This window comes from Taeniopygia guttata, chromosome 7 (genome assembly GCF_048771995.1).
Source record: "Taeniopygia guttata chromosome 7, bTaeGut7.mat, whole genome shotgun sequence".
Lineage (NCBI taxonomy): Eukaryota > Metazoa > Chordata > Aves > Passeriformes > Estrildidae > Taeniopygia > Taeniopygia guttata.
Genome location: NC_133032.1, coordinates 18,636,207 through 18,660,032, shown reverse-complemented (window position 1 = coordinate 18,660,032; position 23,826 = coordinate 18,636,207). Strand labels below are relative to the sequence as shown.

The following is a 23,826-nucleotide window of genomic DNA, read 5'->3' as shown; positions in this document are numbered from 1 at the left end:
GTGTGAAGAATGAGACATTTATCTCCTACTAGATCAATTAACTCTTGGACTCTTTCCCGTTCAGTTCCTCCCAGAATAGAGTTGGATCTGTCTATGCAATCACAGCTTACAGTAAAAGCTGGAACTAATGTGCGTCTGGAGGCAAATGTGTATGGCAAGCCAATGCCAGCAATCACCTGGAAGAAAGAAGGAGAAGTTTTAAAGCCATCTGAAGGTCTTAAGATCACCACAAAGAGAAATCTTGCTACAGTTGAGTTGTTCAGTGTTAACAGGAAGCAAACAGGAGACTACACTATTACTGCTGAAAATGCAAGTGGATCAAAGTCAGCAACCATTAGGCTTAAAGTGCTTGGTAAGCTAAAGACTATCTATTAATAAATACATTTATAATTAAATTATATAGCAAGAGATAGAACTATAACAATGTGATGTTAATTGTTCTAGATAAGCCTGGCCCACCAGCTTCTGTCAAAATCAAACACATGTATGCAGATCGTGCAATGCTTTCTTGGGAGCCTCCTTTGGAAGATGGAGGTTCAGAAATTACTAACTACATTGTAGACAAGCGTGAAACAAGCAGACCTAACTGGGCCCAGGTCAGTGCCAATGTACCCATTACAAGCTGCACAGTGGAGAGACTAATAGAAGGACATGAGTATCAGTTCCGCATTTGTGCTGAAAACAAATACGGTGTTGGAGACCCCATCTTAACTGAACCTGCAGTTGCTAAGAACCCATATGGTAAGTGCTTTGTGGAATAGTTTCATTAGTTACTGGGTTTTTGTCTATACATAAGAATGTAAATGTAACTTCCATATAAATCTCCACAGATGTGCCCGGACCTTGTGATCCGCCAGTAATTAGCAATGTAACAAAAGATTTTATGACTGTTAGCTGGAAGCCACCAGCTAGTGATGGTGGATCCCCAATAACTGGTTATATACTTGAGAAGCGTGAAACGAAGGCTCTTAACTGGACAAAAGTAAACAGGAAGCCTGTCATTGAAAGAACTGTTAAAGCTACTGGACTCCAAGAAGGAACAGAGTATGAGTTCCGGGTGATAGCATTGAATAAGGCTGGACCTGGCAAGCCTAGTGCACCATCTAAAGCAGTGTATGCTCGTGACCCTCAATGTAAGCTACAAGTCTCAGATATTTTCCATTATTATTTCCAAATATTATTATGCAGCATTTGGTATGTAAACTTTATGTTGTTTTAATTCCCAGATCCTCCTGGCCCACCTGCTTTCCCGAAAGTGGTTGATACTACTCGTAATTCGATAAGCCTGTCATGGAGCAAACCAGCATATGATGGAGGAAGCCCTATCATTGGCTATCTAGTGGAATCAAAACGAGCTGACACAGACAACTGGGTCAGATGCAATCTACCCAAGAATTTACAGGCTACACAATTTGTGGTAACAGGGCTGATGGAAGATACAGAGTACCAGTTCCGTGTTTATGCTGTCAATAAGATTGGATACAGCGATCCAAGTGATGTTCCAGATAAACACACTGCCAAAGATATTTTAAGTATGTTCACTGAAAGCACATTGCCTTGTTGACTTTTGCTTCAGTTTATGGGATGAGTTTCAAAGACACACTTTGTCACAGGTCACAGGCACAGATTAATTTGGAACATGTGGGTTTAAAAAATGTGGGCTAAACGTGGCTAATTTGGAAGAAAACAGGGCAGTTAGAAACAGAATAGAATTTGCTGTCTGCTTTTTTCATTGTATGCTTTATAGGTTTCTGCCTCCTACTGGATCTTTAAGACTATTTTTCTAATCATAATATTAGAATTTTCAGATCTCTCATATTTCTTAAAACTTTCAGTCACCTTCATTTCTTCTAAATATTTTGAAGCCAAGATAACTATTCTAAGCAGCTGTATGATACTCCTTGATTGTATGATACTTACTCCTTAAGATACATGCTAGCTTTTGTATGCATTTTGCTGTACCTACAAAAGCATTGCTTCACAAAACTATCTTAGTTCAAAAAAAGCATTCGAGTCCAGGGTGCTCTGAAACTTCTTTGAATTCTAGAGAAACTAAGAGCCTTTCTAACATAAATGGTGTAAAGGCAGGGAAAAAAAAAAAAAAAAAGAAGGTGAAATCACTGCAAAAAAGAGGTATATTTTCAAAGTATCTTCAAACAGGAGTCAGGACACCTACTAACATCATCACAGACATGAGAAGTTGGGTAGTCTAGCAAAATTCCAGCAAAAAGGGAGTTTTTGTCACAGTAACTTTTGTGATCATCTTAAAGATGGTGCTTTAATTACATGTGTTTTTTTCTTAAACACACAGTTCCACCTGAAGGAGAACTTGATGCAGAACTAAGGAAAGTCCTTGTGTTGCGTGCTGGAGTCACAATGAGACTCTATGTGCCAGTAAGAGGACGTCCACCTCCTAAGATTTCATGGTCTAAAGTGGGTGCCAACCTAAGAGATAGACAAGGATTAGACATCAAATCAACTGATTTTGATACCTTCCTGCGTTGTGAAAATGTAAATAAATATGATGCTGGAAAATATGTCCTCAGTCTGGAGAACAGCTGTGGCAAAAAGTCATACACCATTGTTGTAAAAGTACTTGGTAAGTCTCAGGTCTTTCCCCATTATTATATATTTGTTGACCTTTTAACTGTTTTTCAAAAGTCTATTACTAAATCAAATATGGTGTTGTGTTTATGCAGATACTCCAGGCCCACCCATTAACCTGGTTGTAAAGGAAGCATCTAAAGATTCTGCCTACATTACATGGGAACCTCCTCTAGTAGATGGGGGCAGTCCAATCACAAATTATGTTGTTGAAAAACGTGATGCAGAAAGAAAATCATGGTCCACAGTAACAACAGAATGTCCAAAGACAAGCTACAGGATAACTAATTTAGAAGAAGGCAAATCTTACTTCTTCAGAGTTTTTGCTGAAAATGAATATGGTATTGGTGATCCTTGTGAAACTCGTGATGCTGTCAAAGCTTCTGGTAGGAAAAATTAATCCTTTTTGCCCATTTTTTTGGTTCAAATTATCTTTATTTTTAGCTTGAATGAAAACTTACTATGCTTTTCTTGCTTCTAGAAACACCTGGGCCAGTTGTGGATCTAAAAGCTTCAGCTGTAACAAAATCCTCATGCAATTTGGTATGGAAGAAGCCTATCAGTGATGGTGGAAGCCGTATTTCTGCATATATTGTTGAGGTCCTGATTGGTGAAGATAAATGGCAGGAAGTCATGCGGGGAAAGAACCTCCATTTTTCAATGAGAGACTTAAAGGAAGGACAAGAATACACTTTCAGAGTCAGAGCCCAGAATGATGCTGGATATGGAACTCCATCAGAGATCACAATTGTTGCAAGAGATGATGTTGGTGAGAAGCAAGATCATTAATTCAATGCTTTACTTACCCAAATTATACTTTATGCATACTATCATTACCATGTATGCATAGAAATAAGACACCTTTAAAACAGCATTTTAATTTTACCACAGAGTTTATGTATGGTGGAATAACTGGATTCCTTCATTTTTTACAGCGGCACCTGAACTTGACTTAAGAGATCTACCTGATTTGTGCTATACTGCTAAAGAGGGTAGCAATTTCCGTCTTAAAATCCCTATGAAAGGCAAGCCTGTCCCAACAGTAACTTGGAAGAAGGATGAAGACCAGGCAATTACTGAGAGTGGAAGAGTTGCATTTGAATCTACAGCAGTTAACACCACCCTTGTAGTACATGACTGCCAGAAAGCTGATGCAGGAAAATACACAATAACTCTGAGGAATGTTGCTGGCAGCAAGGAAGGCACTATTTTTGTGAAAGTTGTTGGCAAACCTGGCATACCAACAGGTCCAATGAAATTTGAAGAAGTCACAGCTGACGCAATAACCTTAAAATGGGGCCCTCCGAAAGACGATGGTGGTTCAGAAATCACTAACTACGTTCTAGAGAAGAGAGATAATGTAAACAATAAGTGGGTGACTTGTGCCTCTGCTGTCCAGAAAACCACATTTAGAGTTACAAGACTTCATGAGGGAAATGAATATACATTCAGGATCAGGGCTGAAAATAAATATGGAGTAGGGGAAGGTCTTAAATCAGAGCCTGTCATTGCAAAGCATCCATTTGGTAAGTATCCACTATAAATTTTGAAATCTAAAAAATTATTTTAGAGGTGATAGTAATTTTTAACACTGCTGCATTTTTAAAATATTGTTTAGATGTCCCAGATGCTCCTCCACCTCCCAACATTGTTGCTGTTCGGCATGAGTCTGTAGCTTTAACTTGGACTGATCCCAGAAGAACTGGAGGTTCACCAATCACAGGTACATCTCCCAAAACCTCCCTAGTATTTCAGTTCTTAATATTTCTTTCTCTCTGTCAAAAGGTAAGATAAAAGTAGCAGGTGTTTATGCACTAAATTGAGTGATTGATTGACTGACTGATTAATTACCTGATTTCACTGGTTTACTCCCTATTTTAAAAAATAAATAATTGAAATGTTGGGAAAATACTGAGAAACAGTATCTTTGCTCAGAACCAAAATATGTAAAGAAATAAACTCAAATTCACCTGTATGGGACAATGCTTGGGTCTGAAAAATTAGCAATTTGCATTTACAAACACCTCCTTATTGCAATTACGTACATCCATCATGTATGTCCACATCCATTTTTTGACCTGATTTTCAGTCCTCCGCTTGCACAATGCATATGCAATGTGCTGTACAGGCAGTATGATGTTTCACAGTGCTGTGAGAAATCAGAATTTCTAGAAACGCCCCCCGACCCCGGCCCTGTATTTTTATGTCATCATTTGTCTTCTAGGTTATCACATTGAGGTCAAAGAAAGAAATAGTCTTCTGTGGAAGAGAGCAAATACAACGCCAATAAGAATGAAAGATTTCAGAGTGACAGGGTTAACTGAAGGTCTGGAATATGAATTCAGAGTAATGGCAATCAATATGGCTGGAGTAGGTAAACCAAGTCTTCCATCTGAACCAGTTGTGGCACTTGATCCTATTGGTAAGTCATGAGGAGAATAAAAAGGAAAATTCTGAAATTTGAAATAGCTTTTGTTTGACTGCTATTTATTATTTCTTTTCTTCTAGATCCTCCTGGGAAACCTGAAGTTATCAATGTAACCAGGAACTCAGTAACACTCATTTGGACAGAACCAAAATATGATGGCGGACATAAATTAACTGGCTATATTGTTGAAAAGCGTGATTTACCCAAGAAGACTTGGATGAAAGCTAATCACGTGAATGTTCCAGACTGTGCATTTACTGTAACTGACCTTACTGAAGGCTGCAAATATGAATTCAGAATTAGAGCAAAGAATACTGCTGGAGCTATCAGTCCTCCATCTGAATCCACGGGAACCATAATATGCAAGGATGAGTATGGTATGTAGATAACATTGAAAAGGCAGAATTTTACTTGAATAATTAGCATTAAATCTCTTTTGTTTTCTCTCCCTGTGTTCTTGTTGTAACAATCAGTATTTTTTTACTTTGTTATGACAGAGGCACCAAGCATTGTTTTGGATCCTACTTTGAAGGAAGGTTTAACAGTAAAAGCAGGGGAAACCATCACACTGTCTGCTATTAGTATCCGTGGAAAACCACCTCCAACTTCAGCATGGTCCAAAGCTGGAAAAGATTTTAGACCCTCAGAGCTTGTGCACATTGAAACCAAACCAACTTCTTCTACTCTAAGTGTCAAATATGCAGCCAGAAAAGATTCTGGAGAATACACCATCACTGCAACCAATCCTTTTGGAACTAAGCAGGAGACTGTACATGTGAAAGTTTTAGATATTCCAGGACCTCCAGGACCTATTGAGATCAGCAATGTTTCAGCAGAAAAAGCAACTCTTACATGGACACCTCCTGCAGAAGATGGTGGATCACCAGTAAAATCATATGTTCTTGAAAAGAGAGAAACTAGTCGACTGCTCTGGACATTGGTTGCTGAAAACATTGAGAGCTGTAGGCATGTTGTTAGCAAACTCATTCAAGGAAATGAATATGTTTTCCGTGTCTCAGCAGTAAATCAGTATGGCAAGGGTGAACCAGTACAATCAGAACCAGTTAAAATGGTGGATAGATTTGGTAAGTAGAACAAGCTAAGGAATTCCAGTGTGGTTTTATTAATTTCCAAAGACTTGATTTTTTGTTTAACTATACCTTTTTCTTTCTGAACAGGTCCTCCAGGCCCTCCTGGAAAACCAGAAGTAACAAATGTGACTAAAAATACTGTCACAGTTACCTGGAAAAGGCCAGTCGATGATGGTGGAAGTGAAATCACAGGTTACCATGTGGAGCGAAGAGAAAAGAAAGGTTTAAGATGGGTGAGAGCAACAAAGAAACCAGTTTCAGATCTTAGATGCAAAGTAACTGGTCTTCTGGAAGGAAACGAATATGAATTCCGTGTCAGTGCAGAAAACAGAGCCGGAGTCGGACCGCCAAGTGATACTTCAAACTCAGTCCTTTGCAAAGATGTTGCATGTCAGTATCATGCTTTTTCTTTTTGGGGTGGGTGGGATAGGTAGGGAGCACATTCAGAGAGTATAAGAATGACTTCTGCTGCAATGTAATGTTTTATCTTTTATTTGCTTTTCAGACCCACCAGGTCCACCTGCAAATCCAAGAGTGACTGACACCACAAAGACAAGTGCATCTTTAGCCTGGGGCAAGCCTCACTATGATGGTGGTCTTGAAATCACTGGCTATATAGTAGAGCATCAAAAAGAAGGAGAAGATGCATGGGTGAAAGACACAATAGGGACTGCTTTAAGGATCACTCAGTTTGTTGTTGCTCCTCTGCAGACTGGGGCCAAGTATAATTTCAGAATCTCTGCCATGAATGCTGCAGGTGTTGGTGAACCAGCAATAATTCCGAGTGTGGAAATCGTTGACCGAGAAGAGATTCCTGACTTTGAACTGGATGCTGAGCTAAGAAGAACACTTGTCGTTAGAGCTGGATGCACTATTCGGATTTTTGTACCAATTAAAGGACGTCCAACTCCAGAAGTTACATGGACAAAAGATGATCTTTCACTCAAAGGACGTGCCAGTATTGAAAATACTGACTCTTTTACACTCTTGATTGTCACAGAATGCACCAGATATGATGCAGGAAAATATGTAATGACTCTTGAAAACGCTGCTGGCAAGAAGACTGGCTTTGTAAATGTAAAAGTCTTGGATACACCAGGTCCACCAATAAACCTTAAGCCTAGAGAAATAACCAAAGACAGCATCACCCTCCAATGGGATATGCCTCTGGTAGATGGAGGTTCACGTATAACAAATTATATTGTTGAGAAACGTGAATCAACTCGGAAGGCATATTCAACAGTCACAACCAACTGCCAGAAGTGTTCCTTCAAGGTTCCTAATTTGTCTGAGGGGTGTGAATACTATTTCAGAGTACTGGCTGAAAATGAGTATGGTATTGGTGAACCAGCTGAAACTACAGAACCAGTAAAAGCTTCTGAGGCCCCATCCCCACCTGAGAGCCTTAATATTATGGATGTAACACGGAATTCAGTTAGCCTAGCTTGGCCAAAACCAGAACATGATGGTGGCAGCAAGATCACTGGCTATGTAATTGAAGCACAGAGAAAAGGAACCAATCAGTGGGCACACATCACCACTGTAAAAACGCTGGACTGTGTAGTAAAGAATCTAACTGAAAATGAAGAGTATACTTTCCAGGTTATGGCAGTTAACAGTGCTGGAAGAAGTGCCCCAAGGGAAAGCAGACCAGTTATTATCAAGGAGCAAACAATGCTACCAGAGTTTGACCTCCGTGCTATTTACCAGAAAACAGTCATTGCCAAAGCTGGTGACAATATCAAGATTGAAATCCCTGTACTTGGCCGTCCAAGGCCTACTGTGACTTGGAAGAAAGAAGACCAAATACTTAAGCAAACACAAAGGGTAAATTATGAGAATACAGCAACTGCAACCATATTGACCATCAATGAATGTATTCGAAGTGATAGTGGTCAATATCCACTGTCAGCTAAAAATATTGTTGGAGAAGTTAGTGAAGTAATCACAGTTCAGGTTCATGACATACCTGGACCGCCTACTGGACCAATCAAATTTGAAGAAATTTCATGTGATTTCCTAACATTCTCATGGGAGCCTCCTTTGAATGATGGTGGTGTACCAATAAGTAACTATGTTGTAGAAATGCGTCAGACTGACAGTACCACGTGGACTGAACTGGCAACTACAGTGATACGCACTACATTTAAAGCCATTCGTCTTACTACTGGAGTTGAGTATCAGTTCCGTGTTAAAGCTCAAAACAGATATGGAGTTGGTCCAGCCATTACTTCAGAGTCTGTAGTTGCCAACTACCCATTTAAGGTACCTGGGCCTCCTGGCACTCCTCAGGTGATTGCAGTCACCAAAGAAACCATGACCATTAGCTGGAATGAGCCAGTTACTGATGGTGGAAGTCCAATACTGGGATATCACATTGAAAGAAAAGAGCGAAACAGCATTGTTTGGCAGACTGTAAGTAAAATGTTGGTGTCAGGAAATATCTTTAAATCATCTGGACTTACCGATGGCATTGCATATGAATTCCGTGTTATAGCAGAAAACCTGGCTGGGAAGAGTAAGCCAAGCAAACCATCTGAGCCTGTGTTTGCCCTGGACCCAATAGATCCACCTGGTAAGCCAATACCTCTGAACATTACAAGACATGCAGTTACACTGAAGTGGACTAAACCAGAATATAATGGAGGTTTTAAGATAACTGGCTACACTGTTGAAAAAAGAGACCTTCCTAATGGCCGTTGGCTGAAGGCTAATTTCAGCAATATACTAGAGACTGAATTCACTGTAAGTGGTTTGACAGAAGATGCTGCCTATGAATTCCGTGTCATTGCTAGGAATGCTGGTGGAGCTGTTAGTCAGCCCTCAGAGCCATCAGATGCAATCACTTGTAGAGATGACATTGAAGCACCAAGGATAAAGGTGGATGCTAAATACAAGGACACCATAGTGTTGAAAGCAGGTGAAGTTTTCAGACTTGAGGCTGATGTTTCAGGTCGCCCTCCACCAACTATGACATGGACAAAGGGAGAAAAAGAACTTGAGGACACAGCAAAATTAGAAATAAAAACAGCAGATTTCTCTACCATTCTCATCAACAAAGATTCCTCAAGAAGAGATGGCGGTGCTTACACACTTACTGCAACAAACCCTGGTGGCTTTGCCAAGCATGTCTTCAATGTTAAAGTTCTTGATAGACCTGGTCCCCCAGAAGGGCCTTTGGCTGTGTCTGAAGTCACTGCAGAAAAATGTGTGCTGTCATGGCTACCCCCACTGGATGATGGAGGAGCAAAGATTGACCATTATGTGGTTGAAAAACGTGAAACAAGTAGATTGGCATGGACATCTGTAGGCACAGAAGTTCCAGTGACTAAACTGAAGGTTACTAAACTGTTGAAGGGCAATGAGTACGTGTTCCGAGTTATGGCTGTTAACAAATATGGAGTTGGTGAGCCTCTGGAATCAGAGCCCATTCTTGCAGTAAATCCATATGTTCCACCTGATCCACCTAAAACACCTGAAGTTACAGCAATTACAAAGGATTCTATGGTTGTCTGTTGGGGCCATCCTGATTCTGATGGTGGGAGCCCCATAACTAACTATATTGTAGAACGTCGAGACAGAACTGGTCTACGGTGGGTGAAATGTAACAAAAGGGTTGTTACTGACTTACGTTTTAAAGTGTCTGGACTGACAGAAGGCCATGAATATGAATACAGAGTCATGGCGGAAAATGCTGCTGGTGTCAGTGAGCCAAGCCCAGCCAGTCCATTCTATAAAGCATGTGATACTGTATTTAAGCCTGGTCCCCCAGGTAATCCTCGTGTTTTGGATAGCAGCAAGTCCTCTATTACAATAGCATGGAACAAACCAATATATGATGGTGGTTCAGAGATCACAGGTTACATGGTTGAGATTGCACTACCTGAAGAAGATGAGTGGAAGATTGTAACTCCACCAGTGGGTCTAAAGGCCACTTCTTTTACCATCACTGACTTGAAAGAAAACCAAGAGTATAAAATACGGATATATGCTATGAACTCTGAAGGTCTTGGGGAACCTGCTCTTGTTCCTGGCACTCCAAAAGCTGAAGAAAGAATGCTACCTCCAGAGATTGAACTTGATGCAGAGCTACGTAAAGTTGTAACTATTAGAGCTTGCTGTACTCTGAGACTCTTTGTCCCAATTAAAGGAAGACCAGCACCTGAAGTAAAATGGACAAGAGAACATGGGGAATCTTTGGATAGAGCGAGCATTGAATCAACAAGCTCTTATACTTTACTTATTGTTGAAAATGTAAATAGATTTGATAGTGGCAAATACATACTGACAATTGAAAACAGCTCAGGTAGCAAGACAGCGTTTGTGAATGTCAGAGTTCTTGATACTCCAGGGGCACCTCAAGATTTGAAAATAAAGGAAGTTACAAAATCATCAGTTACACTCACATGGGAGCCTCCTCTCATAGATGGTGGCTCTAAAATTAAAAATTACATTGTTGAAAAGCGTGAATCAACAAGAAAAGCTTATTCAACTGTTAATGCCAATTGCCACAAGACCAGCTGGAAAGTTGATTCACTGCAAGAAGGCTGCAACTACTACTTCAGAGTCCTAGCTGAAAATGAGTATGGAATAGGCCTTCCAGTTGAAACTTCAGAATCTATAAAAGTATCAGAAAGACCACTTCCACCAGGGAAAATAACTTTGTTGGATGTGACAAGAAATAGCGTAACCTTATCTTGGGAAAAACCTGAACACGATGGTGGTAGCAGAATTCTAGGCTATATTGTAGAAATGCAGAGCAAAGGCAGTGAAAAGTGGTCAACCTGTGCTACCGTAAAAGTTACTGAAGCCACCATCACAGGACTGATCCAAGGTGAAGAATACACCTTCCGTGTTTCAGCTCAGAATGAGAAAGGTATCAGTGATCCTCGCCAGTTGGGTATACCAGTTGTTGCAAAAGATCTTGTGATCCCACCAGCTTTCAAACTACTGTTCACCACTTTCAGTGTTCTAGCAGGAGAGGACTTAAAGGTTGATGTTCCTTTTGTTGGTCGACCCAAACCGGCAGTGTCTTGGCATAAAGACAATGTGGCATTGAAGCAGACTACAAGAGTAAATGCAGAAAGTTCAGAAAACAATGCAGTGTTAACAATAAAAGAAGCATGCAGAGAAGATGTGGGAACATATTTAGTTAAACTTACAAACTCTGCTGGTGAAGCAACTGAGACACTAAATATTGTTGTCCTTGACAAACCAGGACCTCCAACTGGACCAGTAAAAGTAGATGAAGTAACAGCAGATAGTATTACCATTTCCTGGGAACCACCCAAGTACGATGGTGGTAGCTCTATCAATAATTACATTGTAGAAAGAAGAGACACTTCCACCACAACTTGGCACATTGTGTCAGCTACTGTTGCAAGAACAACTATAAAAGCATGTCGTTTAAAGACTGGCTGTGAATATCAGTTCAGAATTGCAGCTGAGAACAGATATGGGAAGAGTACATATCTCACCTCAGAGTCAATAATCGCCCAATACCCATTTAAAGTTCCTGGTCCACCTGGAACTCCTTTTGTAACAAATGTCACAAAAGACAGCATGGTGGTACAATGGCATGAACCAGTCAATGATGGCGGTAGCAGGATCATTGGTTATCACTTGGAGCGCAAAGAAAGAAACAGCATTCTGTGGGCTAAACTGAATAAAACACCTCTTCCAGATACCAAATTCAAGACAACTGGCCTTGAGGAAGGTCTTGAATATGAATTCAGAGTCTATGCAGAAAACATAGTAGGAATTGGAAAGGCAAGTAGAGCATCTGAATGCTATACTGCACGTGACCCATGTGACCCTCCAGGTCGTCCAGAACCTCTAATTGTCACAAGAAGCTCAGTAACACTCCAGTGGAAGAAACCTATATATGATGGTGGAAGCAAAATCACAGGCTATGTTGTTGAAAAGAAGGAGTTACCTGATGGCCGTTGGATGAAAGCAAGCTTTACAAATGTCATTGATACGCAGTTTGAAGTAACTGGTCTAGTTGAAAACCAGAGATACGAATTTCGTGTTATAGCCCGAAATGCTGCAGGTGTTTTCAGTGAACCATCTGAGAGCTCAGGGGCAATTACAGCAAGAGATGAAGTAGAACCACCTCAAATAAGTATGGATCCAAAATTCAGAGACACTATTGTAGTGCATGCTGGTGAATCATTCAAGCTTGATGCTGATGTTCATGGCAAACCAATACCTTCCATTCAGTGGTTAAAAGGTGATCGTGAGCTGACAAGCACCGCTCATATGGAAATAAAAACTACTGATTTTGCAACAAGCCTCAGTGTGAAGGAAGCCACGAGAGTTGACAGTGGGCAGTATGTACTACTGGCAAAAAATGTTGCAGGTGAAAAGAAGGTTCCTGTTAACGTCAAAGTTCTTGATAGACCTGGACCTCCCGAAGGACCTGTTGAGATTACAGGTGTTACAGCTGAAAAATGCATGCTGTCATGGAAACCTCCACTACAAGATGGTGGTAGTGATATTTCACACTATGTTGTAGAGAAAAGGGAAACCAGTCGGTTGGTGTGGACTGTTGTTGACTCAAATGTGCAAACCCTGAACTGCAAAGTTACAAAACTTCTAGAAGGAAATGAGTATGTTTTCCGCATCATGGCAGTAAATAAATATGGTGTTGGTGAACCTCTTGAATCTGACTCAGTAGTCGCAAAGAACCCATTTGTTGTGCCACTTCCTCCCAAGGCTCCGGAAGTCACAGCAGTTACCAAGGATTCTATGATAGTTGTATGGGAAAGACCAGCCTCAGATGGCGGCAGTGAAATCCTAGGCTACGTCCTTGAAAAACGAGATAAGGAAGGCATTCGTTGGACAAGGTGTAACAAACGTCTGATAAGTGAACTGCGATACAGAGTGACTGGTCTTATAGAAAACCATGATTATGAGTACAGAGTTTCAGCTGAAAATGCTGCTGGTCTTAGTGAACCAAGTCCACCTTCTGCTTACTACAAAGCATGTGATCCTATTTACAAGCCAGGCCCACCCAATAATCCTAAAGTTACAGATGTTACAAGATCTTCGGTTTTTCTTTCATGGGGCAAACCTATATATGATGGTGGCTCTGAAATTCAGGGATACATTGTGGAAAAATGTGATGTAAGTGATGGTGAATGGTCAATTTGTACCCCTCCAACTGGAATTAAGAATGTTCACATGGAAGTAGAAAAATTAGTGGAAAAACATGAATACAAATTCCGCATATGTGCAGTTAATAAAGCAGGAGTTGGAGAGCATGCAGATGTTCCTGGTTCTGTTATTGTAGAAGAGAAGATGGAGGCTCCAGACCTTGACCTTGACATGGAATTGAGGAAGATTGTAAATGTGAGAGCAGGAGGTTCCTTAAGATTGTTTGTTCCCATCAGAGGTCGTCCAACACCTGAAGTAAAATGGGGTAAAGTGGATGGTGACATCAGAGAAGCAGCTATTATTGATACTACTAGTAGCTTTACTTCCCTTGTTCTAGATAATGTTAACAGATTTGATAGCGGAAAATATACTCTGACCTTAGAAAACAGCAGTGGAACAAAGTCTGCATTTGTCAGTGTAAGAGTACTGGATACCCCAAGTGCACCTGTTAACTTAAAAATCAGAGAGATCACTAAAGATTCTGTTTCACTTTCATGGGAGCCTCCTCTCCTGGATGGTGGAGCAAAAATAAAGAATTTCATTATTGAAAAGCGTGAGGCAACAAGAAAGGCGTATGCAGCTGTTGTAACAAACTGCCACAAGACTTCATGGAAAGTAGATCAACTTCAGGAGGGATGCTACTACTTCTTCAGAGTCTCTGCTGAGAATGAATATGGAATTGGCCTCCCTGCAGAAACCAGTGACCCAATTAAAGTTGCTGAAGTTCCACAGCCTCCTGGGAAAATAACAGTGGATGATGTCACAAGAAACAGTGTCTCATTAAGTTGGGCAAAACCAGAACATGATGGTGGTAGTAAAATCATACAATATATTGTTGAAATGCAAGCAAAGGGTAGTGAGAAGTGGTCAGAGTGTGCTCGTGTTAAAACACTTGAAGCAGTTGTTACTAATCTAACTCAAGGAGAAGAATATCTTTTTAGAGTGATGGCTGTAAATGAAAAGGGTAAGAGTGATCCTAGAGCACTTGCAGTTCCAATAGTTGCCAAAGACCTGGTGATTGAACCTGATGTAAGACCTGCTTTCCACAGTTACAGTGTTCAGGTGGGACAGGACCTAAAAGTAGAAATACCAATTGCAGGTCGACCTAAACCAACTGTTACTTGGCTTAAAGATGGCCAGCCATTGCGGCAGACAACAAGAGTCAATGTTAGCGATTCAACTGATCTCACTATATTGAATCTTAAGGAAACCAGCAAAGAAGACAGTGGCACTTATGAAATCACTGTGGCTAATGTTGTTGGGCAAAAGTCTGCCTCTGTTGAAATTATTACTCTAGACAAACCTGACCCTCCAGTGGGACCTGTGAAGTTTGATGAAATAAGTGCTGAAAGTATTACCCTGTCATGGAATCCCCCAGTGTACACAGGCGGCTGCCAAATCACCAACTATATTGTGCACAAGAGAGATACAACAACCACTGTATGGGAAACAGTTTCGGCTACTGTTGCAAGAACTACCCTGAAGGTGACTAAACTGAAAACTGGTTCAGAATACCAGTTCAGAATATTTGCTGAGAACAGATATGGTCAGAGTTTCGCATTGGAATCTGCACCAGTCGTAGCACAGTATCCCTACAAGGAACCAGGACCTCCTGGCACTCCATTTGTGACAACAGTTACAAAAGACTCTATGGTTGTACAATGGCATGAACCAGTAAATGATGGTGGCAGTAGAGTGCTGGGTTACCATCTTGAGAGAAAGGAGAAAAACAGCATTCTATGGACTAAAGTAAATAAGACTATTATTCAGGACACAACTTTTAAGACAAATAATCTTGAAGAAGGAATTGAATATGAGTTTCGAGTTTCTGCAGAAAATATTGTTGGTGTAGGCAGAACAAGTAAAGTTTCTGAGTGCTACGTAGCTCGTGATCCATGTGATCCTCCAGGTCGCCCAGAAGCTATAATAATAAAAAGAAGCTCTATTACTCTACAGTGGACCAAACCAGAATATGATGGTGGAAGTAAGGTTACTGGTTATATTGTAGAGAAACGTGACTTACCAGATGGTCGCTGGATGAAAGCAAGCTTCACAAATATCATTGAAACTCAGTTCACTGTAACAGGACTTACTGAAGACCAAAGATACGAATTTAGAGTAATTGCAAAGAATGCTGCAGGTGCAATAAGCAAACCTTCTGACAGTACAGGACCAATAACAGCAAGGGATGAAGTTGAACTTCCACGAATTTCAATGGATCCGAAGTACAAAGACACTATTGTTGTAAATGCTGGTGAAACATTCAGACTTGAGGCTGATGTTCATGGAAAGCCACTACCAACCATTAAGTGGTACAAAGGAGATAAAGAGCTTGAGGATACTGCTAGATATGAAATAAAGAACACTGATTTCAGTGCATTAATAATTGTAAAAGATGCTGTTAGAGTTGATGGTGGACAGTACATTCTTGAAGCCTCTAATGTTGCAGGAACAAAGACAGTAACAGTAAATGTAAAAGTCTTGGACAGGCCAGGACCTCCAGAGGGCCCAGTGCAAGTTACAGGAGTTACAGCTGAAAAATGTGCACTGGCATGGGGTCCTCCTCTTCATGATGGTGGCAGTGATATTTCTCATTACATTGTAGAGAAGAGAGAAACTAGCCGCCTGGCATGGACTGTGGTTGCTTCAGAAGTTTTACCTACAATGCTGAAAGTAACAAAACTCTTGGAAGGAAATGAATATGTCTTCCGTATCATGGCAGTTAACAAATATGGGGTTGGTGAGCCATTAGAATCTGTGCCAGTAATGATGAGAAATCCGTTTGTGGTTCCTGGACCACCAAAAGCCTTGGAAATTACCAACATCACAAAGGATTCTATGACTGTCTGCTGGACCCGGCCGGACAGTGATGGAGGTAGTGAAATCATAGGTTACATTGTAGAAAAGAGAGACCGAGCAGGCATCAGATGGATAAAATGCAATAAACGCCGCATTACAGATTTGCGATTAAGAGTTACAGGTTTAACAGAGGATCATGAATATGAATTCAGAGTTTCTGCTGAAAATGCTGCTGGAGTTGGTGAACCAAGCCAAGTTTCTCCCTATTTCAAAGCTTGTGACCCAATGTTCAAGCCTGGCCCACCTACAAATGTCCATGTTGTGGATACCACCAAAAGTTCAGTTATACTGGGTTGGAGTAAACCTATTTATGATGGTGGTTGTGAAATCCAGGGATACCTTGTAGAAATCTGTAAAGCAGATGAAGACGAATGGTCGCTTGCTACTCCACAGACAGGCATACGTGCCACTCGATTTGAGATTAAAAAGCTTACTGAACATCAAGAATACAAACTACGAGTGTGTGCTCTCAACAAGATCGGTGTGGGAGAGGCTGCATCGGTTCCTGGTACTATTAAACCAGAAGACAAACTTGAAGCTCCGGAACTTGATATTGATTCAGAGCTAAGGAAAGGGATAGTGGTTAGAGCTGGTGGGTCTGCTAGGATTCACATACCATTCAGGGGACGACCAACCCCTGACATCACATGGTCCCGAGAAGAAGGTGAATTCTCAGAAAAAGTTCAGATTGATAAAGGCATAAACTACACACAACTTTCAATTGACAATTGTGATAGAAATGATGCTGGAAAGTATATTCTTAAGCTGGAGAACAGCAGTGGTTCTAAATCTGCATTTGTTACAGTGAAAGTCTTGGACACGCCAGGACCCCCGCAAAACTTAGTGGTAAAGGATATAAAGAAGGATTCTGCTGTATTATCTTGGGAGCCACCAATTATTGATGGTGGTGCAAAGGTAAAGAACTATGTAATAGACAAACGTGAGTCAACCAGGAAGGCATTTGCAAATGTAAGTGCTAAGTGTGCCAAGACAAGTTTTAAAGTTGAAAATCTTACAGAAGGAGCCATTTATTACTTCAGAGTTATGGCTGAAAATGAATATGGAATTGGTGTTCCAGTTGAAACCAGGGATGCTATCAAAGCCTCAGAGCCACCTCTGCCTCCTGGGAAAGTAACACTCACTGATGTCACTCAGAGAAGTGCATCACTTACATGGGAAAAACCTGAACATGATGGAGGTAGCAGAGTTTTGGGATATCTTGTTGAAATGTTGCCTAAAGGAACAGAAAAATGGAGTGTTGTTAGTGAGACCAAAACATGTAATGCAGAGGTGTCTGGTTTGAGTCCAGGACAGGAATATCAATTCCGTGTGGTTGCCTACAATGAAAAAGGCAAAAGCGATCCCAGAGCACTTGGAATTCCTGTGATAGCTAAAGACCTGACTATTGAGCCAAGTTTCAAACTAATGTTTAATACATACAGTGTACAAGCTGGAGAAGATCTGAAGGTAGAAGTACCATTTATAGGTAGACCCAAACCTACTATTACTTGGACAAAAGATGAGCAGCCACTGAAACAGACGACCAGATTAAATATTGAGAATACGACAACATTAACTATTTTACATATTAAAGAAAGCAACAGGGAAGACTTTGGTAAATATACAGTAACAGCAACAAATGCAGCAGGTACAGCAACAGAGCACCTGAGCATAATTGTACTAGAAAAGCCTGGCCCACCACGAGGACCTGTCCGCTTTGACGAAATTAGTGCAGACTTTGTTGTTTTATCATGGGATCCACCTGATTATACTGGTGGCTGCCAGATAAGCAACTATATAGTAGAAAAGCGTGACACAAGCACTACCACATGGAACATTGTGTCAGCAACTGTTGCAAGAACAACCATCAAAGCAACAAAGCTTAAAACAGGTTCTGAATACCAGTTCAGGATTTCTGCTGAAAATAGATATGGAAAGAGCTCTCCTTTGGCTTCTAAATCAATTGTTGTGCAATACCCCTACAAGGTGCCTGGACCACCTGGAACCCCATTTGTTACAGCAGCTTCCAAGGACCACATGATTGTACAATGGCATGAACCAGTTAATGATGGAGGAAGCAAAGTTCTTGGCTACCATCTTGAGCGTAAAGATAAGAACAGCATTCTTTGGACAAAACAGAACAAGTCACTTATTGTGGACACCAAATATAAAACAGACGGCCTTGAAGAAGGTCTTGAATATGAGTTCAGAGTTTCTGCTGAAAACATTGTTGGTATTGGTAAAGTCAGCAAAGTATCAGAACTGTACGTTGCCCGAGATCCTTGTGACCCACCTGGCCGCCCAGAGGCCATTGTTGTTACAAGAAGTAATATCACACTGAAGTGGAAAAAGCCAGAATATGATGGTGGAAGCAAAATAACTGGTTATATTGTAGAAAAGAAAGAACTGCCAGATGGTCGCTGGATGAAAGCCAGCTTTACAAATGTGTTGGAAACAGAATTTACTGTAAGTGGTCTTGTTGAAAACCAACGATATGAATTCAGAGTAATTGCAAGAAATGCAGCTGGTTGCTTGAGTGAACCATCTGAAAGTACAGGGCCTATTACTGCCAGAGATGAAATTGAAGCGCCAGGAGCTTCTTTGGATCCTAAATACAGAGATGTCATTGTTGTTCATGCTGGAGAAACCTTTGTTCTTGAAGCTGATATCCATGGCAAACCTATTCCTGACATTACATGGTCAAAAGATGGTAAAGACCTTGAAGAAACAACTGCAAGAATGGAAATTAAATCTACCATTGAGAAAACAATTCTCACTGTCAAAGACTGTATAAGAGTAGATGGAGGTCACTATACTCTTAATCTCAAAAATGTTGGTGGCACCAAATCTATACCAATCACTGTAAAAGTGCTTGACAGACCAGGACCTCCAGAAGGACCTTTGAACATTACAGGTGTCACTGCAGAAAAATGCTACTTGTCATGGTCTCCACCTTCACATGATGGTGGTTCTAGTATCTCACATTATTTAATTGAGAAGAGAGAGACAAGCAGGCTTTCATGGACACAAGTAGCAACAGATGTGCAGGCTCTTAATCACAAAGTAACCAAACTCCTTCCTGGCAATGAATATATTTTCCGTATAATGGCAGTGAATAAATACGGAGTTGGAGAGCCCTTGGAATCTGAACCAGTTGTGGCTCGTAATCCATACAAACCCCCTGGTCCACCTTCAACACCTGAAGTTTCAGCAATCACAAAAGATTCTATGGTGGTAACATGGGGTCGCCCAGAAGACAATGGAGGAGCTGAAATTGAAGGTTACATACTTGAAAAACGAGACAAGGATGGTATCCGGTGGACCAAATGCAATAAGAAAAGGCTGACAGACTTGCGATTCAGAGTAACAGGTCTAACTGATGGGCATTTCTATGAATTTAGAGTGTCTGCTGAAAATGCTGCAGGGGTGGGTGAACCCAGTGAGCCATCCATTTTCTATCGTGCTTGTGATGTATTATATCCACCAGGTCCACCTAGCAATCCAAAGGTTACAGATACTTCTAGGTCATCAGTTTCCCTTGCCTGGAGTAAGCCCATTTATGATGGTGGTGCTCCTGTTAAAGGGTATGTAGTGGAAGTAAAAGAAGCTGCTGCTGATGAATGGACTACATGTACCCCACCAACAGGCCTTCAAGCAAAACAGTTTACCGTGACAAAACTGAAAGAGAACCAGGAGTATAACTTCCGCATCTGTGCTGTCAACTCAGAAGGAGTAGGAGAACCTGCGACTGTACCTGGCGCAGTCTTAGCAGAGGACAAGATTGAACCTCCTGAAATTGAACTTGACGCGGATCTCAGAAAAGTAGTCACTGTACGTGCTAGTGGTACTTTACGCCTGTTTGTCACCATCAAAGGAAGACCAGAACCTGAAGTTAAATGGGAGAAAGCAGAAGGAACAATTAGTGAGCGAGCTCAGATTGAAGTCACCAGTTCCTATACAATGCTGGTCATTGACAATGTCAATAGATTTGATAGTGGTAGATACAATCTTACTTTAGAGAACAACAGTGGCAAAAAATCCGCTTTTGTTAATGTCAGAGTGCTTGATACACCTAGTGCACCTCTAAATCTGACAATCAGAGAAGTGAAAAAAGATTTTGTAACTTTAGCCTGGGAAGCACCACTTATTGATGGTGGAGCTAAAATTACCAACTACATAGTTGAAAAGCGAGAATCCACGAGAAAGGCATATGCCACAGTTACAAGCAACTGTACTAAGAATTCCTTCAAAGTTACTCAACTACAAGAAGGATGTAGTTATTACTTCCGTGTTCTAGCTGTAAATGAATATGGGGCTGGTTTGCCAGCAGAAATTGCTGATCCAGTTAAGGTGTCTGAACCACCTTCTCCACCTTCAAAAGTCATTCTTGTTGACGTGACTCGCAATTCTGCATCAATTAAATGGGAAAAACCAGAGAGTGATGGTGGTAGTAAAATTACTGGTTATATAGTAGAAATGCAGAGTAAAGGAAGTGTAAAATGGAGTGCATGTACACAGGTGAAAACGTTGGAAGCAACAGTAACAGGCTTAAGTATGGGAGAAGAGTACAGTTTCAGGGTGATTGCTGTTAATGAAAAAGGAAAAAGTGATCCAAGAGAACTTGGTGTCCCGGTCATTGCAAAAGATATTGAAATCCAGCCGTCTGTTGAGCTTCTCTTTAACACATTCACAGTGAAAGCTGGAGATGATCTTAAGATTGACATTCCATTCAGAGGACGACCTCTTCCCACTGTTAGCTGGAAGAAGGATGGGAATCCCTTAAAACAGACAACCAGGGTAAATGTTCAGACATCAAAGACTTTAACTTCACTGTCCATCAAGGAAGCTACAAATGAAGATCTGGGACATTATGAATTACATCTTTCAAATACTGCTGGAACAACAACAGCTTCTCTAACTGTAGTTGTCCTTGACAGACCAGGACCACCTACTGATGTTAAAATTGATGAAGTTAGTGCTGATAGTGTAACTCTGTCTTGGAAACCTCCAGCATATGATGGTGGATGTCACATTAGCAATTACATTGTGGAAAAGAGAGATACTACCACAACAACATGGGAGGTCGTATCTGCAGCAGTTGCAAGAACATCAATTAAAGTATCTCGACTTGTCACTGGATCTGAATATCAGTTCCGTGTTTGTGCAGAAAACCGCTATGGGAAAAGCTCTTACACTAATTCTCCTTCAGTTGTGGCAGAGTATCCATTTAAGCCTCCAGGTCCACCAGGAACACCTCGTGTGGCACATGCAACTAAATCTTTCATGATTGTAACTTGGCAGGTACCAGTTAATGATGGAGGTAGTGTAGTACTAGGATACCATTTGGAGTATAAAGAAAGAAGCAGCATTCTTTGGACAAAAGTCAACAAGAGCCTCATAACTGATACACAAATGAAAGTTACAGGTCTTGATGAAGGACTGATGTATGAATATCGTGTGTATGCAGAAAACATTGCTGGAATAGGCAAATGCAGCAAAGCATGTGAACCAGTTGCTGCAAGAGATCCATGTGATCCTCCTGGTCAACCAGAAGTTATTAATATTACAAGAACATCTGTCTCATTGAAGTGGACTAAACCAGAATACGATGGTGGAGCTAAAGTAACAGGTTATATTATTGAGCGCCGAGAACTACCAGATGGTCGTTGGCTAAAATGTAATTTTACTAATGTACAAGAAACATACTTTGATGTAGGTGGACTTACAGAAGACCAGCGTTATGAATTCCATGTGATTGCAAAGAATGCTGCTGGTCTCTTCAGTCAGCCATCTGAATCAACTGGACCTGTGACTGTGAAAGATGATGTAGAAGCTCCAAGAATTATGATGGATGCCAAATTCAGGGATGTTGTAGTTGTGAAAGCTGGAGAAGTGTTTAAAGTCAATGCTGATGTTGCAGGACGGCCAATACCAGTGATTTCATGGACAAAGGATGGCAAGGAGCTTGAAGGAAAAGCTAGAGTTGAAATAGTCTCAACAGATTACACTACTGCAATAACCATTAAGGACTGTATCCGACGTGATTCAGGACAGTATGTACTAACATTACAGAACGTTGCAGGAACAAAATCTTTGGCAATTAATTGCAAAGTACTTGATAGACCTGGCCCACCTGCAGGTCCATTAGAAATAAATGGTCTTACTGCTGAAAAGTGCCATTTATCATGGGGACCCCCTCAAGAAAACGGTGGGGCAGATATTGATCATTATATTGTGGAAAAACGTGAGACCAGCAGAATTGCATGGACACTTTGTGAAGGAGAGCTTAAAACAACATCTTGTAAAGTGACAAAGTTACTGAAGGGTAATGAATATATTTTCAGAGTAATGGGAGTTAACAAATACGGCGTTGGTGAGCCTCTAGAAAGCATTGCTGTCAAAGCCTTAGACCCATTTACAGTTCCAAGCCCACCTACATCTTTAGAGATCACCAGTGTGAGCAAAGATTCAATAACTCTATGCTGGGCAAGACCTGAGTCTGATGGAGGCAGTGAGATCTCGGGCTATGTAATTGAAAGGCGTGAGAAAACCAGCCTAAGATGGATTCGTGTAAACAAAAAGCCAGTTTATGATTTAAGAGTGAAATCATCGGGTCTCCGTGAGGGATGTGAGTATGAATTCCGTGTTTATGCAGAAAACGCTGCTGGCCTCAGTCTCCCAAGTGAAACCACACCATTGATTAAGGCAGAAGATCCAATATTCTTGCCATCGCCCCCATCTAAACCTAAGATTATGGATTCTACAAGGTCAAATATCACAATTGGTTGGACAAAGCCACTGTTTGATGGAGGTGCTCCAGTAACAGGATACACAGTTGAATACAAGAAAACTGATGAAACTGACTGGACAACAGCTATTCAGAATTTAAGAGGCACAGAATATACCATAACTGGATTAACATCAGGATCTGAGTATGTTTTTAGAGTGAAATCCATTAACAAAATGGGTGTCAGTGAACCAAGTGATGTCTCAGAACCTCAGGTGGCAAAAGAAAGAGAGGAAGAACCTGCCTTTGAAATTGACAGTGAAATGCGGAAGACTTTAATTGTAAAGGCTGGTGGATCCTTCACAATGACTGTTCCTTTCAGAGGCAAACCAGTCCCAAATGTAACATGGAACAAACCAGACACTGATCTCCGTACACGTGCAAGCATTGACACTTCAAGTAATTGTACATCTCTTACTATTGAAAAAGCAACAAGAAATGATTCTGGAAAGTACACATTAACATTGCAAAACATTCTGAACACTACCACCTTGACTTTAATAGTCAAAGTTCTTGATACGCCTGGCCCACCATCTAATATTGCAACAAAAGACATAACCAAAGAATCTGCTGTGTTATCTTGGGATGTTCCTGAAAATGATGGTGGAGCACCTGTAAAGAACTATGTAATTGAAAAACGAGAAGCTAGCAAAAAGGCATGGGTCACTGTGACTAACAACTGTCATCGCCTGTCCTACAAAGTGACTGGTTTGCAAGAAGGTGCCATTTACTACTTCCGTGTCTCCGGAGAAAATGAATATGGTGTCGGAGTTCCTTCTGAGACCAAAGAGGGAACAAAAATAACAGGTATGTTTTACTATGCAAAAAATGTCTTAATACTTAAAATAATATGAGTTTTAAGTGTTAACTTCAAAATAATGTCAAAAGCTTTAAATCTG

General features: G+C 40.8%; 1 protein-coding gene across 5 annotated transcripts in view; it reads left to right on the top strand.

Annotated features, from left to right (window-relative positions):
- Positions 1-23,826, top strand: part of TTN (titin) — a 239,364-nt gene that overhangs the window by 186,905 nt on the left and 28,633 nt on the right. For all 5 annotated transcript variants that reach the window (XM_072932290.1, XM_072932288.1, XM_072932287.1 and 2 more), the window contains 14 exons: positions 65-352; positions 445-741; positions 831-1,133; positions 1,227-1,532; positions 2,312-2,599; positions 2,700-2,990; positions 3,086-3,373; positions 3,540-4,130; positions 4,223-4,327; positions 4,829-5,026; positions 5,113-5,409; positions 5,530-6,117; positions 6,211-6,513; positions 6,629-23,734. In XM_072932290.1, the coding sequence (XP_072788391.1) occupies positions 65-352; positions 445-741; positions 831-1,133; positions 1,227-1,532; positions 2,312-2,599; positions 2,700-2,990; positions 3,086-3,373; positions 3,540-4,130; positions 4,223-4,327; positions 4,829-5,026; positions 5,113-5,409; positions 5,530-6,117; positions 6,211-6,513; positions 6,629-23,734 (21,249 nt within the window). The remainder of the gene's footprint in view (positions 1-64; positions 353-444; positions 742-830; positions 1,134-1,226; positions 1,533-2,311; positions 2,600-2,699; positions 2,991-3,085; positions 3,374-3,539; positions 4,131-4,222; positions 4,328-4,828; positions 5,027-5,112; positions 5,410-5,529; positions 6,118-6,210; positions 6,514-6,628; positions 23,735-23,826) is intronic.